The 15,877-nt window shown below is 45.4% G+C and overlaps 1 protein-coding gene across 4 annotated transcripts in view; it reads left to right on the top strand.

Moving 5' to 3' along the window:
* The window catches only part of LOC115117557 (supervillin-like), a 156,846-nt gene that overhangs the window by 33,796 nt on the left and 107,173 nt on the right, over positions 1–15,877 (top strand). For 2 of the 4 annotated variants that reach the window (XM_065013710.1, XM_065013712.1), the window contains exons 3-7: positions 2,656–2,747; positions 2,958–3,015; positions 4,738–4,892; positions 5,542–6,433; positions 14,324–14,413. In XM_065013710.1, coding sequence (XP_064869782.1) covers positions 2,656–2,747; positions 2,958–3,015; positions 4,738–4,892; positions 5,542–6,433; positions 14,324–14,413 — 1,287 coding nt within the window. The remainder of the gene's footprint in view (positions 1–2,655; positions 2,748–2,957; positions 3,016–4,737; positions 4,893–5,541; positions 6,434–14,323; positions 14,414–15,877) is intronic. The other 2 variants (XM_065013711.1, XM_065013713.1) reach the window with 2 other exon arrangements.

The raw sequence follows: 15,877 nt of genomic DNA, 5'->3' as shown, positions 1-15,877 counted from the left end.
TAAGACTCGTCTTTCTTGCCTAGTAAGCATTAAATGATGGACAAGCTTGGAGCAGCTTATCCCAAGATGCTTTGTTCAGAACAGAGGAACAGTAGTTCCTCTATTAGCATTGCTTTGTCTGCCATATTCCGTAGTCTCTTTCTATCCTGATGGAATTAACATACTCCTGAAACTGAAGCATTTCAAAGCTAGTCATGTGATCATTCAGTAATGTGTCATAGAGTTGTACTGTTTTGCACTGGGGACCATTGTAAAATCTTTTGATTGACAAGTAAGAGGGTCGGAGTCTGTGTCATTGTGACAGCAGAGATGTTTAGAAGATATTTGCCTGGGTATGTATCCTTTTGATTCCCCTCTATAAAGCCACTAATACATGATCCTGATGGTTTCCTGGAGATGGGCCATGTTGGGGTTAGGGGTTAACCTGTGCCAGGTCTTGTTAGCCTCATTCTTAGCTAGATCCCTCCCTCCCTCCCTCCCTCGCGGAAGTGGATGGCTCAGCACAGTACAACATTACCTGACCAGACCATGGGGACTGACCAGACCATGGGGACTGACCAGACCATGGGGACTGACCAGACCATGGGGACTGACCAGACCATGGGGGACTGACAAGCTGTTTATTCCCTTAAAGGGACAATAGGCAGTTGAAACGATAACAAAGTGGTCGTCCCACTACTGTTTCGGTATAAAGCTACGGAATGGGTCTGGAGAAATGTAACCACTCTCAAATGTATAGAGCGAGCTATGATGCAAATACTAACCATCCATGATATTACAATTATAGATTTGACCATGTTTTAAGGCTCACGTGTTTACATTGTGGTTGTTTGTAAACATTGGAGTAAAACAACATTTTTACTCTGATGGGGTACGTCAGTTGAACTAAGCACATGAGGCATTTGTAAGTTATATTCTTTGAGAATTCATGAGTATACAGTAGATCTTTAATTTATACGTCCAAAAATGTATGTAGCAACAGCAGATCGACCCTTTTTAAAGGCACTTGTATATCAAGCTGCCTCACACGACAGAAACAGGAGGTGGGATCCTGCCCCTATAGGTTGTTCTGTCTGAGACAATGACATGTATGACTAGAGTAATTTGATATCCATTATGTGAGATGTATCCTGTATGAATTTGTGTTGGTACCTTACTGAACACTGGAATATATTGTACATGTATATAAAGTGCCTTCAGAATGTATTCAGACCAGTTTACTTTTTCCACATTGTTCCTTTAATTAAATGTTTATTTTATTCTAAAATTCCTCAATCTACACACACTACCCCATAATGACAAAGAGAACATAAACAAACAAAAAATAAATACCTTATTTACATTAGTATTCAGACCCTTTGCTATGAGACTCAAAATTGAGCTCAGGTGCATCCTGTTTACACTGATCATCCTTGATGTTTCTACAACTTGATTGGAGTCCACCTGATTAGACATTATTTGGAAAGGCACAAATCTGTCTACATAAGGTCCAACAGTTGATCAGAGCATGTCAGAGTGAAAAGCAAGCCATGAGGTTGAAAGAACTGTCCGTAGAGCTCCGAGACAGGATTGTGTCGAGGCACAGATCTGGGGAAGGGTACCAAAACATTTCTGCAGCATGGTCGCGAAGAACACAGTGGCCTCAATTCTTAAATGGAAGAAGTTTGGAACCACCAAGACTCTTCCTAGAGCTGGCCACCCTGTCCAACTGAGCAATCTGGGGAGAAGGGCTTTGATCAGGGAGGTGACCAAGAACCTTATGGGTACTCTTACAGAGCTCTAGAGTTCTGTGGAGATGGTTGTCCTTCTGGAACGTTCTCCCATCTCTGGAGCACTCCACCAATCAGGCCTTTATGGTAGATTGGCGAGACGGAAGCCACTCCTCAGTAAAAGGCACATGACATCCCTCTTGGAGTTTGCACCTAAAGGACTCTCAGACCATGAGAAACAAGATTCTTGGCCTGAAAGCCAAGCGTCATGTCTGGAGGAAGCCTGGCACCATCCCTACGGTGAAGCATGGTGGTGGCAGCATCATGCTGTGGGGATGTTTTTCAGCGGCAGGGACTGGGAGACTAGTCAGGATCGATGTAAAGATGAACGGAGCAAAATACAGAGATCCTTGATGAAAACCTGCTCAGGAACTCAGAATGGGGCAAAGGTTCACCAACAGGACAATGATCCTAAGCACACAGCCAAGAAAATGCAGAAGTGGCTTCAGACAAGTCTCTGAATGTCCTTTAGAAATGCTCCCCATCCAATCTGACAGAGCTTGAAAGACTCTGCAGAAAAGAATGGGAGAAACTCCCCAAATACAGGTGTGCCAAGCTTATAGCATCATACCCAAGAAGACTCAATGCTGTAATCTCTGCCAAAGGTGATTCAACAAAGTACTGAGTAAAGGGTCTGAATACTTGTGATATTTCAGTTATATTTAATAAATTAGCAAACATTTCTAAAAACCTGTTTTTGCTTTGTCATTATGGGGTATTATGTGTAGATTGATGAGAGGGAAATAACAATGTAATCCATTTTAGAATAAGGCTATAACGTAACAAAATGTAGAAAAATCCAAGGGGTCTGAATACTTTCTGAAGGCACTGTACATCTTGAATAGCAAGTCTCATAATAAGATGCTAGATTCATCTGAACTTTCAGCTTTCAGAACGACTATTCATTCCGGGACAAGACTGCGCTGGTAAGGAGTGCTACTGATCTCGACGCCAATCTTCTGGCAGTCCTTCCCAAAGGTGAGTTGCATCCCGAACACCGACTGCATCCTAATGGCACCTTATTCCCTTGGCACTACTTCTGAACAGGTCCCATAGGGCTCTGGTCCAAAGTGGTGCACTAGATAGGGAATAGGGTGCTATTTGGGATTCATCCTTTAAAATAGGAATAATAGACTAATGTGTTACTGTCATCCATCATGTTTTGTAATTTTGTCTTTTCTTTCCCAGTTTCAGAATTAAAGAAACATTTTGAAAGTGTTGTCTCTATTGATTTGGAAATGAACAGGTATGTTTCCATTTGTGGATTCAGAACCCTTGACAATGACAACCCTCCCTCTGTCCCTCCGTTTCCATACATCCTTTCAGTCCTCATCCACTGTCATAGTTACCTCAGACCGTTTCCATACATCCTTTCAGTCCTCATCCACTGTCATAGTTACCTCAGACCGTTTCCATACATCCTTTCAGTCCTCATCCACTGTCATAGTTACCTCAGACCGTTTCCATACATCCTTTCAGTCCTCATCCACTGTCATGGTTACCTCAGACCGTTTCCTTGCATCCTTTCAGTCCTCATCCACTGTCATAGTTACCTCAGACCGTTTCCATACATCCTTTCAGTCCTCATCCACTCATAGTTACCTCAGACCGTTTCCATACATCCTTTCAGTCCTCATCCACTGTCATAGTTACCTCAGACCGTTTCCTTGCATCCTTTCAGTCCTCATCCACTGTCATAGTTACCTCAGACCGTTTCCATACATCCTTTCAGTACTCATCCACTGTCATAGTTACCTCAGACCATGTCCTTGCATCCTTTCAGTCCTCATCCACTGTCATAGTTACCTCAGACCGTTTCCATACATCCTTTCAGTCCTCATCCACTGTCATAGTTACCTCAGACCGTTTCTTTGCATCCTTTCAGTCCTCATCCACTGTCATAGTTACCTCAGACCGTTTCCATACATCCTTTCAGTCCTCATCCACTGTCATAGTTACCTCAGACCGTTTCCATACATCCTTTCAGTCCTCATCCACTGTCATGGTTACCTCAGACCGTTTCCTTGCATCCTTTCAGTCCTCATCCACTGTCATAGTTACCTCAGACCGTTTCCATACATCCTTTCAGTCCTCATCCACTCATAGTTACCTCAGACCGTTTCCATACATCCTTTCAGTCCTCATCCACTGTCATAGTTACCTCAGACCGTTTCCTTGCATCCTTTCAGTCCTCATCCACTGTCATAGTTACCTCAGACCGTTTCCATACATCCTTTCAGTACTCATCCACTGTCATAGTTACCTCAGACCATGTCCTTGCATCCTTTCAGTCCTCATCCACTGTCATAGTTACCTCAGACCGTTTCCATACATCCTTTCAGTCCTCATCCACTGTCATAGTTACCTCAGACCGTTTCTTTGCATCCTTTCAGTCCTCATCCACTGTCATAGTTACCTCAGACCGTTTCCATACATCCTTTCAGTCCTCATCCACTGTCATAGTTACCTCAGACCGTTTCTTTGCATCCTTTCAGTCCTCATCCACTGTCATAGTTACCTCAGACCGTTTCCATACATCCTTTCAGTCCTCATCCACTGTCATAGTTACCTCAGACCGTTTCTTTGCATCCTTTCAGTCCTCATCCACTGTCATAGTTACCTCAGACTGTTTCATGTTGATACTACAGTAGGGTGACAAAATTTCGGTAACTTTCCCAAAATTCCCAGGTTTTCCAGAAATTCTGATTTGAAGATTTCCGGATGTCCTGTTTATTCCTTTCTTCCTTTTGAAGAATGTGGTTGTTTTTCATGATTTGTATTTATTTGTTTTGTTTGTGTATTTCCTATGCTACCTTCATTGTGCAATTGTTGAGATGCAGGGCTCTCTTGAAAAATAAACCTTGGTCTCAATGGGACTCCCTGCTAAAATAAAGGTTAAATAAATTAAGCAAACCGTTTCAGTATGTGATAACTCAGTAATCTCTGTATCCACCTGTCTGGTATGAAGCAGCAAGGAGAGGATAGCCAGGCGTCTGGAGGGTATAGAGAGTGACGTTCCTCCTGCCCTGACGCCCAGCTGTGCCGGCCTGGTGGTCAACCGTATCCTGGAGGAGGACCTGCCACGATACACCCGGGCCTCAGACCCCTGTGAGCCAATCATGGGTATGTATGCTGACCACGTTTGGGCGACAACCTGTTTCTGCTCCCTTGTCAACTCATTGTGTCATGCCATGTTTGAGACGTTGTGTTCGTATGATTTAGGGTGTGTTCAAAATGCCACCCTATTCCCTATATCACGGGTATCCAACTCTTACCCGGAGCCTGGTCGGGAGCCTGTTGCTTTTCTATTCTACCTGATAATTAATTGCACCCACCTGGTATCCCAGGTCTAAATGAGTCCCTTATTAGAGGGGAATCACCCACCTGGTGTCCTAGGTCTAAATGAGTCCCTGATTAGAGGGGAATCACCCACCTGGTGTCCTAGGTGCTAAATGAGTCACTGATTTAGAGGGGAATCACCCACCTGGTGTCCCAGGTCTAAATGAGTCCCTGATTTAGAGGGGAATCACCCACCTGGTGTCCCAGGTCTAAATGAGTCCCTGATTTAGAGGGGAATCACCCACCTGGTGTCCCAGGTCTAAATGAGTCCCTGATTTAGAGGGGAACAATGAAAAGAAAACGCAGTGGAACTGGCTTCGAGGTCCAGATTTTGAATTTGATACGGCTCTGGTCATAACGTGGGCACGATATAGGCAGTAGTGACATTTGGGACACATCATTACTGTGTGTTTGTCTCCCTCTGGTTCCACAGTGAAACGTTACAGCAGAGAAGACATGGAGATCCCACAAATGCAGGTGTCCTCCCCAGACAGACGGTCCAGGGCCAGACCGGAGGACCAGCCTGGACCAGCCGCCCAGCCCCACACGGAGCCTGTCCTATCCCTCTCTGGCGGCCCAGGGGACCCAGTCAGCTCAAAGGCTGAACGGATCGCCCGCTACAAAGCCGAGCGCCGTCGCCAACTCTCTGAGCGTTACGGTGTCGTCCTGGATCAGGAGATCAACATGGACTACTCCCCCCGTTACTCGCGCTCACGTAGAGAGTCTGACGTCTCCGACAGAGGGGCCCCAGCAGTCACCGAGCGTAGGAGAGAGAGAGAGGAGGTGGAGGAGGGAAGAGAAGGAGGGAGGGAGAGTTCTCGCAGGGCTCCCTACAGCTCCAGACTGGGCCGGGTCTTCATGCAGGCTCACCCTGCTGAGGCTGACCAAGCTCCTGCCCCAGGCCACGGTTCTGCCCATACCCAGGCCCCTCCGCTCCCCCAGGCCCCTCCGCTCCCCCAGGCCCCTCCGCCCACCCAGGCCCCTCCACCCACCCGGGCCACCACCTTCTCAGAGCGGGAGAGGATGATAAATCTGGAGAACTATCGGCTGGCCCAGGAGAGGACAATGGCAGGAGGGCCCAGAGGAGCCAGCAGTAGGCCACAGGATACCCTCAATACCCAACCCCAGAAGACCCTTCCCCAGGCCAGCCCTCTGGACCAGCATCTCAGTCCCCCTTCATCCAGGGCCTCATCCAGGGAGTCTTACAGAGTGGATGCCGTCCCCAGCTCCCCCCTGACAGCCCGCCGAGCCTCCCTGCCCTATGGCATCTCCCCCGGGGACCTGTTCATCGAACAGCAGGCTCAGGCCGTCCTCAGCAGACATGGGTGAGTTCAAATCCGCTTTGCTATTATGAGGCACTCTGTCTCCATTGAGTTTGATCAATGGATCAAGTTTCAAATGTACTGTATGCACATCCAATAAGTTGCTGGTAGAAATAACAAACGCCTAAAATACAGACCGTCCCCAAATCCAGAACAAAATCAAGAAAGCGTTCAGTATTATAAAGAGACATTATTGCATGGAACTCATATTGCTCAGATGAAAAGCAAACCTGGTTTAAAAAAAACAGAAGAAACACCTCACGGCACAACGCCTCTCCTCTATTTCACCTAGATAGTTTGTATGTATTCATATGTAGCAATGTGTGCCTTTTAAAATTAATAATAGGAAGAGTAGCTGCTGTTTTTGCAACAGTGAATGGGGAAAAAATAGACCCCCTCACACTAATGAATGCTCCTGCGGTTTTTGTCAGGCTTGAACCTCCAGGTCATCAGTAATGTTTTCTATGAGTTCAGATTAGGTCATGGCCATTTTATAATAACACCCTCTCGGATAAGTTCGATCTCTGTATCAACTCTGGTTGCTTTCAGCATTGACTGACCACTTTAAGGATTAGTTGCTGTATGTTGTTGCCCTTGGTAACAGTGTGTTAATTGTGCCATTTAGGGGCTGTATCCAGACTGGTCACAGTGTTCTATCACACTAAGCACTGCTCTGGTTTCATAGAGGAGGTGCTCTACCTACCAGGTTATCTCATCAGGGTCCTTAGACGGGGTACTGGGTGCGTTTGAGAGGGGGTAGAGGGAACTATCTATTACGGGGGAGTTGTTCAGTGGGTTGGGTTTCACAGCTTGCCCTGTGAGGCAGACCTGAGGCCAGACCAGAGAAATACGGGGAGAGAGCACACGTTTCAGATACTATAGCCTGTTACGAAACCATTTAGCCAGCCTACTGCTATCGCTACACTTACTAAGTCTAGTGTTTCTAGGCCTGGTTAAATGATATTTAACCTGTCTGAAACACTATGCAGGCCCATTATGTCCTGCTCTGTTATTGTATAGGTCTAATGGCACAGTTCAAAACACTATGTATTGTCCTGTAGCCTGGCAACCTTGTCTCAGAGCCACTGGTCTCTCCAGACAGACTCAGGATGTTGCTGACGCCCAGTATATCGATGTAGCTAGACTTATTATAGCTAGACGGGTTTAAAGGGGCTTTTTCAGCTGAATTTAAGAGAAGAGCAGTCATAGATTAGTCAATCGTAAATCAATCTAGTTTAACACAAGTTGTAACAGCGAGACTCCTTCAAATCAAATCAAATCAAATTTATTTATATAGCCCTTCGTACATCAGCTGATATCTCAAAGTGCTGTACAGAAACCCAGCCTAAAACCCCAAACAGCAAACAATGCAGGTGTAAAAGCACGGTGGCTAGGAAAAACTCCCTAGAAAGGCCAAAACCTAGGAAGAAACCTAGAGAGGAACCAGGCTATGTGGGGTGGCCAGTCCTCTTCTGGCTGTGCCGGGTGGAGATTATAACAGAACGTGGCCAAGATGTTCAAATGTTCATAAATGACCAGCATGGTTGAATAATAGTAAGGCAGAACAGTTGAAACTGGAGCAGCAGCATGGCCAGGTGGACTGGGGACAGCAAGGAGTCATCATGTCAGGTAGTCCTGGGACATGGTCCTAGGGCCCAGGCCAGTTGAAACTGGAGCAGCAGCATGGCCAGGTGGACTGGGGACAGCAAGGAGTCATCATGTCAGGTAGTCCTGGGGCATGGTCCTAGGGCTCAGGTCCTCCGAGAGAGAGAGAAAGAAAGAGAGAAGGAGAGAATTAGAGAACGCACACTTAGATTCACACAGGACACCGAATAGGACAGGAGAAGTACTCCAGATATAACAAACTGACCCTAGCCCCCGACACATAAACTAATGCAGCATAAATACTGGAGGCTGAGACAGGAGGGGTCAGGAGACACTGTGGCCCCATCCGAGGACACCCCGGACAGGGCCAAACAGGAAGGATATAACCCCACCCACTTTGCCAAAGCACAGCCCCCACACCACTAGAGGGATATCTTCAACCACCAACTTACCATCCTGAGACAAGGCCGAGTATAGCCCACAAAGATCTCCGCCACGGCACAACCCAAGGGGGGCGCCAACCCAGACAGGCCGACCACAACAGTGAATCAACCCACCCAGGTGACGCACCCCCAGGGACGGCATGAGAGAGCCCCAGTAAGCCAGTGACTCAGCCCCGTAACAGGGTAGAGGCAGAGAATCCCAGTGGAAAGAGGGGAATCGGCCAGGCAGAGACAGCAAGGGCGGTTCGTTGCTCCAGAGCCTTTCCGTTCACCTTCCCACTCCTGGGCCAGACTACACTCAATCATATGACCCACTGAAGAGATGAGTCTTCAGTAAAGACTTAAAGGTTGAGACCGAGTTTGCGTCTCTGACATGGGTAGGCAGACCGTTCCATAAAAATGGAGCTCTATAGGAGAAAGCCCTGCCTCCAGCTGTTTGCTTAGAAATTCTAGGGACAATTAGGAGGCCTGCGTCTTGTGACCGTAGCGTACGTGTAGGTATGTACGGCAGGACCAAATCAGAGAGATAGGTAGGAGCAAGCCCATGTAATGCTTTGTAGGTTAGCAGTAAAACCTTGAAATCAGCCCTTGCTTTGACAGGAAGCCAGTGTAGAGAGGCTAGCACTGGAGTAATATGATCAAATTTTTGGTTCTAGTCAGGATTCTAGCAGCCGTATTCAGCACTAACTGAAGTTTATTTAGTGCTTTATCCGGGTAGCCGGAAAATAGAGCATTGCAGTAGTCTAACCTAGAAGTGACAAAAGCATGGATTAATTTTTCTGCATCATTTTTGGACAGAAAGTTTCTGATTTTTGCAATGTTACGTAGATGGAAAAAAGCTGTCCTCGAAATGGTCTTGATATGTTCTTCAAAAGAGAGATCAGGGTCCAGAGTAACGCCGAGGTCCTTCACAGTTTTATTTGAGACGACTGTACAACCATTAAGATTAATTGTCAGATTCAACAGAAGATCTCTTTGTTTCTTGGGACCTAGAACAAGCATCTCTGTTTTGTCCGAGTTTAATAGTAGAAAGTTTGCAGCCATCCACTTCCTTATGTCTGAAACACATGCTTCTAGCGAGGGCAATTTTGGGGCTTCACCATGTTTCATTGAAATGTACAGCTGTGTGTCATCCGCATAGCAGTGAAAGTTTACATTATGTTTTCGAATAACATCCCCAAGAGGTAAAATATATAGTGAAAACAATAGTGGTCCTAAAACAGAACCTTGAGGAACACCGAAATTTACAGTTGATTTGTCAGAGGACAAACCATTCACAGAGACAAACTGATATCTTTCCGACAGATAAGATCTAAACCAGGCCAGAACATGTCCGTGTAGACCAATTTGGGTTTCCAATCTCTCCAAAAGAATGTGGTGATCGATGGTATCAAAAGCAGCACTAAGGTCTAGGAGCACGAGGACAGATGCAGAGCCTCGGTCCGTTGCCATTAAAATGTCATTTACCACCTTCACAAGTGCCGTCTCAGTGCTATGATGGGGTCTAAAACCAGACTGAAGCATTTCGTATACATTGTTTGTCTTCAGGAAGGCAGTGAGTTGCTGCGCAACAGCCTTCTCTAAAATTTTTGAGAGGAATGGAAGATTCGATATAGGCCGATAGTTTTTTATATTTTCTGGGTCAAGGTTTGGCTTTTTCAAGAGAGGCTTTATTACTGCCACTTTTAGTGAGTTTGGTACACATCCAGTGGATAGAGAGCCGTTTATTATGTTCAACATAGGAGGGCCAAGCACAGGAAGCAGCTCTTTCAGTAGTTTAGTTGGAATAGGGTCCAGTATGCAGCTTGAAGGTTTAGAGGTCATGATTATTTTCATCATTGTGTCAAGAGATATAGTACTAAAAGACTTGAGCGTCTCTCTTGATCCTAGGTCCTGGCAGAGTTGTGCAGACTCAGGACAACTGAGGTTTGGAGGAATACGCAGGTTTAAAGAGGAGTCCGTAATTTGCTTTCTAATAATCATAATCTTTTCCTCAAAGAAGTTCATGAATTTATCACTGCTAAAGTGAAAGTCATCCTCTCTCGGGGAATGCTGCTTTTTAGTTAGCTTTGCGACAGTATCAAAAAGGAATTTCGGATTGTTCTTATTTTCCTCAATTAAGTTAGAAAAATAGGATGATCGAGCAGCAGTAAGGGCTCTTCGGTACTGCACGGTACCGTCCTTCCAAGCTAGTCGGAAGACTTCCAGTTTGGTGTGGCGCCATTTCCGTTCCAATTTTCTGGAAGCTTGCTTCAGAGCTCGGGTATTTTCTGTGTACCAGGGAGCTAGTTTCTTATGAGACATTTTTTTAGTTTTTAGGGGTGCAACTGCATCTAGGGTATTGCGCAAGGTTAAATTGAGATACTCAGTTAGGTGGTTAACGGATTTTTGTCCTCTGGCGTCCTTGGGTAGGCAGAGGGAGTCTGGAAGGGCATCAAGGAATCTTTGTGTTGTCTGTGAATTTATAGCACGACTTTTGATGTTCCTTGGTTGGGGTCTGAGCAGATTATTTGTTGCAATTGCAAACGTAATAAAATGGTGGTCCGATAGTCCAGGATTATGAGGAAAAACATTAAGATCCACAACATTTATTCCATGGGACAAAACTAGGTCCAGCGTATGACTGTGACAGTGAGTGGGTCCAGAGACATGTTGGACAAAACCCACTGAGTCGATGATGGCTCCGAAAGCCTTTTGGAGTGGGTCTGTGGACTTTTCCATGTGAATATTAAAGTCACCAAAGATTAGAATATTATCTGCAATGACTACAAGGTCCGATAGGAATTCAGGGAACTCAGTGAGAAATGCTGTATATGGCCCAGGAGGCCTGTAAACAGTAGCTATAAAAAGTGATTGAGTAGGCTGCATAGATTTCATGACTAGAAGCTCAAAAGACGAAAAACGTCATTTTTTTTTTTTTGTAAATTGAAATTTGCTATCGTAAATGTTAGCAACACCTCCGCCTTTGCGGGATGCACGGGGATATGGTCACTAGTGTAGCCAGGAGGTGAGGCCTCATTTAACACAGTAAATTCATCAGGCTTAAGCCATGTTTCAGTCAGGCCAATCACATCAAGATTATGATCAGTGATTAGTTCATTGACTATAATTGCCTTTGAAGTAAGGGATCTAACATTAAGTAGCCCTATTTTGAGAAGTGAGGTATCATGATCTCTTTCAGTAATGACAGGAATGGAGGTGGTCTTTATCCTAGTGAGATTGCTAAGGCGAACACCGCCATGTTTAGTTTTGCCCAACCTAGGTCGAGGCACAGACACGGTCTCAATGGTGATAGCTGAGCTGACTACACTGACTATGCTAGTGGCAGACTCCACTATGCTGGCAGGCTGGCTAATAGCCTGCTGCCTGGCCTGCACCCTATTTCATTGTGGAGCTAGAGGAGTTAGAGCCCTGTCTATGTTGGTAGATAAGATGAGAGCACCCCTCCAGCTAGGATGGAGTCCGTCACTCCTCAGCAGGTCAGGCTTGGTCCTGTTTGTGGGTGAGTCCCAGAAAGAGGGCCAATTATCTACAAATTCTATCTTTTGGGAGGGGCAGAAAACAGTTTTCAACCAGCGATTGAGTTGTGAGACTCTGCTGTAGAGCTCATCACTCCCCCTAACTGGGAGGGGGCCAGAGACAATTACTCGATGCCGACACATCTTTCTAGCTGATATGCACGCAGAAGCTATGTTGCGCTTGGTGATCTCTGACTGTTTCATCCTAACATCGTTGGTGCCGACGTGGATAACAATATCTCTATACTCTCTACACTTGCCAGTTTTAGCTTTAGCCAGCACCATCTTCAGATTAGCCTTAACGTCGGTAGCCCTGCCCCCGGGTAAACAGTGTATGATCGCTGGATGATTCGCTTTAAGTCTAATACTGCGGGTAATGGAGTCGCCAATGACTAGAGTTTTCAATTTGTCAGAGCTAATGGTGGGAAGCTTCGGCGTCTCAGACCCCGTAACGGGAGGAGTAGAGACCAGAGAAGACTCGGCCTCTGACACCGACCCGCTGCTTAATGGGGAAAACCGGTTGAAAGTTTCTGTCGGCTGAATGAGCGACACCGGTTGAGCGTTCCTACAGCATTTCCTTCCAGAAACCGTGAGAAAGTTGTCCGGCTGCGGGGACTGTGCCAGGGGATTTATACTACTATCTGTACTTACTGGTGGCACAGACGCTGTTTCATCCTTTCCTACACTAAAATTACCCTTGCCTAACGATTGCGTCTGAAGCTGGGCTTGCAGTACAGCTATCCTCGCCGTAAGGCGAGCACAGCGGCTGCAATTAGAAGGCATCATGTTAATGTTACTACTTAGCTTCGGCTGTTGGAGGTCCTGACGAATCGTGTCCAGATAAAGCGTCCGGAGTGCTTCCAGCACAGAAGCAGAGAAAATGTCTAATGTGCCTTTTGGAGATAAGCCCTTTAAATTCTAATCCGACAGTATCAAATGTTCTGTAAACAGCGGCCCGAAAGGCTGCGAGGAGGACACAACACCAGCTGCTACAGAATCACAGAGATACATTATCGGTGTGTCCTTGGCCCAGTGTTGCGTCAGACTTTAACCATAACATTGATACGGGCAGTTAGACAGGTCAACGGTAGGAACCTCAACTTAATTACAGTTAGACAGGTCAACAGTAGGAACCTCAGTACTTAGTTACAGTTAGACAGGTCAACGATAGGAACCCCAGTACTTAGTTACAGTTAGACAGGTCAACAGTAGGAACCCCAGTACTTAGTTATAGTTAGACAGGTCAACGGTAGGAACCTCTGTACTTAGTTACAGTTAGACAGGTCAACGGTAGGAACCTCAGTACTTAGTTACAGTTAGACAGGTCAACGGTAGGAACCTCAGTACTTAGTTACAGTTAGACAGGTCAACGGTAGGAACCCCAGTACTTAGTTACAGTTAGACAGGTCAACGGTAGGAACCTCAGTACTTAGTTACAGTTAGACAGGTCAACAATAGGAACCTCAGTACTTAGTTACAGTTAGACAGGTCAACGATAGGAACCCCAGTACTTAGTTACAGTTAGACAGGTCAACGATAGGAACCTCAGTACTTAGTTACAGTTAGACAGGTCAACAGTAGGAACCCCAGTACTTAGTTACAGTTAGACAGGTCAACGATAGGAACCTCAGTACTTAGTTACAGTTAGACAGGTCAACGATAGGAACCTCAGTACTTAGTTACAGTTAGACAGGTCAACGATAGGAACCCCAGTACTTAGTTACAGTTAGACAGGTCAACGATAGGAACCTCAGTACTTAGTTACAGTTAGACAGGTCAATGGTAGGAACCTCAGTACTTAGTTAGCCGACAGAAAATCAGTTGAGGAATTAAATGATTCATCATTAGTTAGTGACAAAACACAGGAAACACCAACAAAGTGTCTTAATGGGCCATTGGGTCACCACGTGACGCCAAAATAGATTCTACAAGTGTGTGGATCTCTTCCAAGAGAAATTCCATCATTTGGTGTTTTGTTGACGGTGATGTAAAGCGCCGTCTCAGGAGCCGCTGCGGTATCTTCCATTAGTGTTCAACTGAGATCTGGTGACTGAGACATTTGAAACCCCCTTTGAAACCCCTCTTTCAAAGCCACTTAGATCTCTTCTTGGTAGCTAATATAATGGGCAACTTGGCATTTTTATATGTGACCCTAAGCATGATGGCATGTTAATTGCTTAATTAACTTTGGAACTGTGTGTGTGTGTGTGTGTGTGTGTAAGCACCTGCTGTCAGTTTGCTTTATATTCCTCATTTACTCAAGTGTTTCCTTTATTTTGGAAGGTACCTGTAGTTGTTCTAATGGCCCAGTCTGTCTTTTCCTGTAGCCTGGCAGCCTTGTCTCAGAGCGACTGGTCTCTCCAGACAGACTCCGAAGGTGATGCTGCCTCTCAGTCTCTTATCAGCTGGCCATCCAGGTACTGTAGTAGGAACATATTGTATGGGCAGACCTGGGTTCAAATACTATTTGAAACCTTTCAGATACTTTCAATGTTTGCTTTAGCCTGCCTGGAGTGCCAGGTAGGCGGGGTTTGCGCTTTCAAGACCTTTCTATTGGTTTCATTGTACCAGGCAAGTTCAATCAAGCACAGATACAGTATTTGAAATTATTTCAAATATTATTTGAACCCAGGTCTATGTACGGTATGGGTGTGTCTGACCTGTAGACCCCAAAACACTTCCCTAACCTATCCTCCCGAAGGATACCCTAATAGTGTGTGTGTGGATATTATATAATCATAGTTAGCATTCCCCTAATAATTTTGTAATCTCCAAGTTAACAGGTGCTTAACTTGTAATCAACATTTTGCATGCGACCAAGCTTTAATTTCCAGACTGATGTCTTGAGATGTTGCTTCAATATATCCACATCATTTCCCTCCTCATGATGCCATCTATTTTGTGAAGTGCACCAGTCCCTCCTGCAGCAAAGCACGCCTCACCCTTTTTCCTCCAAACCTAACGATGGTCATTATGGCCAAACAGTTCTGTTTTTGTTTCATCAGACCAGAGGACATTTCTCCAAAAAGTACGATCTTTGTTCCCATGTGCAGTTTCAAACCGTTGTTTGGCTTTTTTTATGGTGGTTTGGAGCAGTGGCTTCTTCCTTGCTGAGTGGCCTTTCAGGTTATGTCAATATAGGACTCATTTTACTGTGGATAGATACTTTTGAACTGGTTTCCTCCAGCATAATTTTTATTTTTTTATTTCACCAAAAAAAACAAGTCTATATACAATGTGAGCAATTTAGGTGAGAAGGGAGGTAAAGACAAAAAAGGCCATGGTGGCAAAGTAAATACAATATAGCAAGTAAAACACTGGAATGGTAGTTTTGCAATGGAAGAATGTGCAAAGTAGAAATAAAAATAATGGGGTGCAAAGGAGCTAAATAAATAAATTAAATACAGTTGGGAAAGAGGTAGTTGTTTGGGCTAAATTATAGGTGGGCTATGTACAGGTGCAGTAATCTGTAAGATGCTCTGACAGTTGGTGCTTAAAGCTAGTGAGGGAGATAAGTGTTTCCAATTTAAGAGATTTTTGTAGTTCGTTCCAGTCATTGGCAGCAGAGAACTGGAAGGAGAGGCGGCCAAAGAAAGAATTGGTTTTGGGGGTGACTAGAGAGATATACCTGCTGGAGCGTGTGCTACAGGTGGGAGATGCTATGGTGACCAGCGAGCTGAGATAAGGGGGACTTTACCTAGCAGGGTCTTGTAGATGACATGGAGCCAGTGGGTTTGCTTAACGCAGTATGAAGCGAGAGCCAGCCAACGAGAGCGTACAGGTCGCAATGGTGGGTAGTATATGGGGCTTTGGTGACAAAACGGATTGCACTGTGATAGACTGCATCCAATTTGTTGAGTAGGGTATTGGAGGCTATTTTG

The sequence above is a fragment of the Oncorhynchus nerka genome, linkage group LG9b (genome assembly GCF_034236695.1).
Source record: "Oncorhynchus nerka isolate Pitt River linkage group LG9b, Oner_Uvic_2.0, whole genome shotgun sequence".
In the NCBI taxonomy this organism is placed as follows: Eukaryota; Metazoa; Chordata; class Actinopteri; order Salmoniformes; family Salmonidae; genus Oncorhynchus; species Oncorhynchus nerka.
Note: the sequence above shows the minus strand (reverse complement) of the source record. Positions and strands in the feature narration are given on the sequence as shown.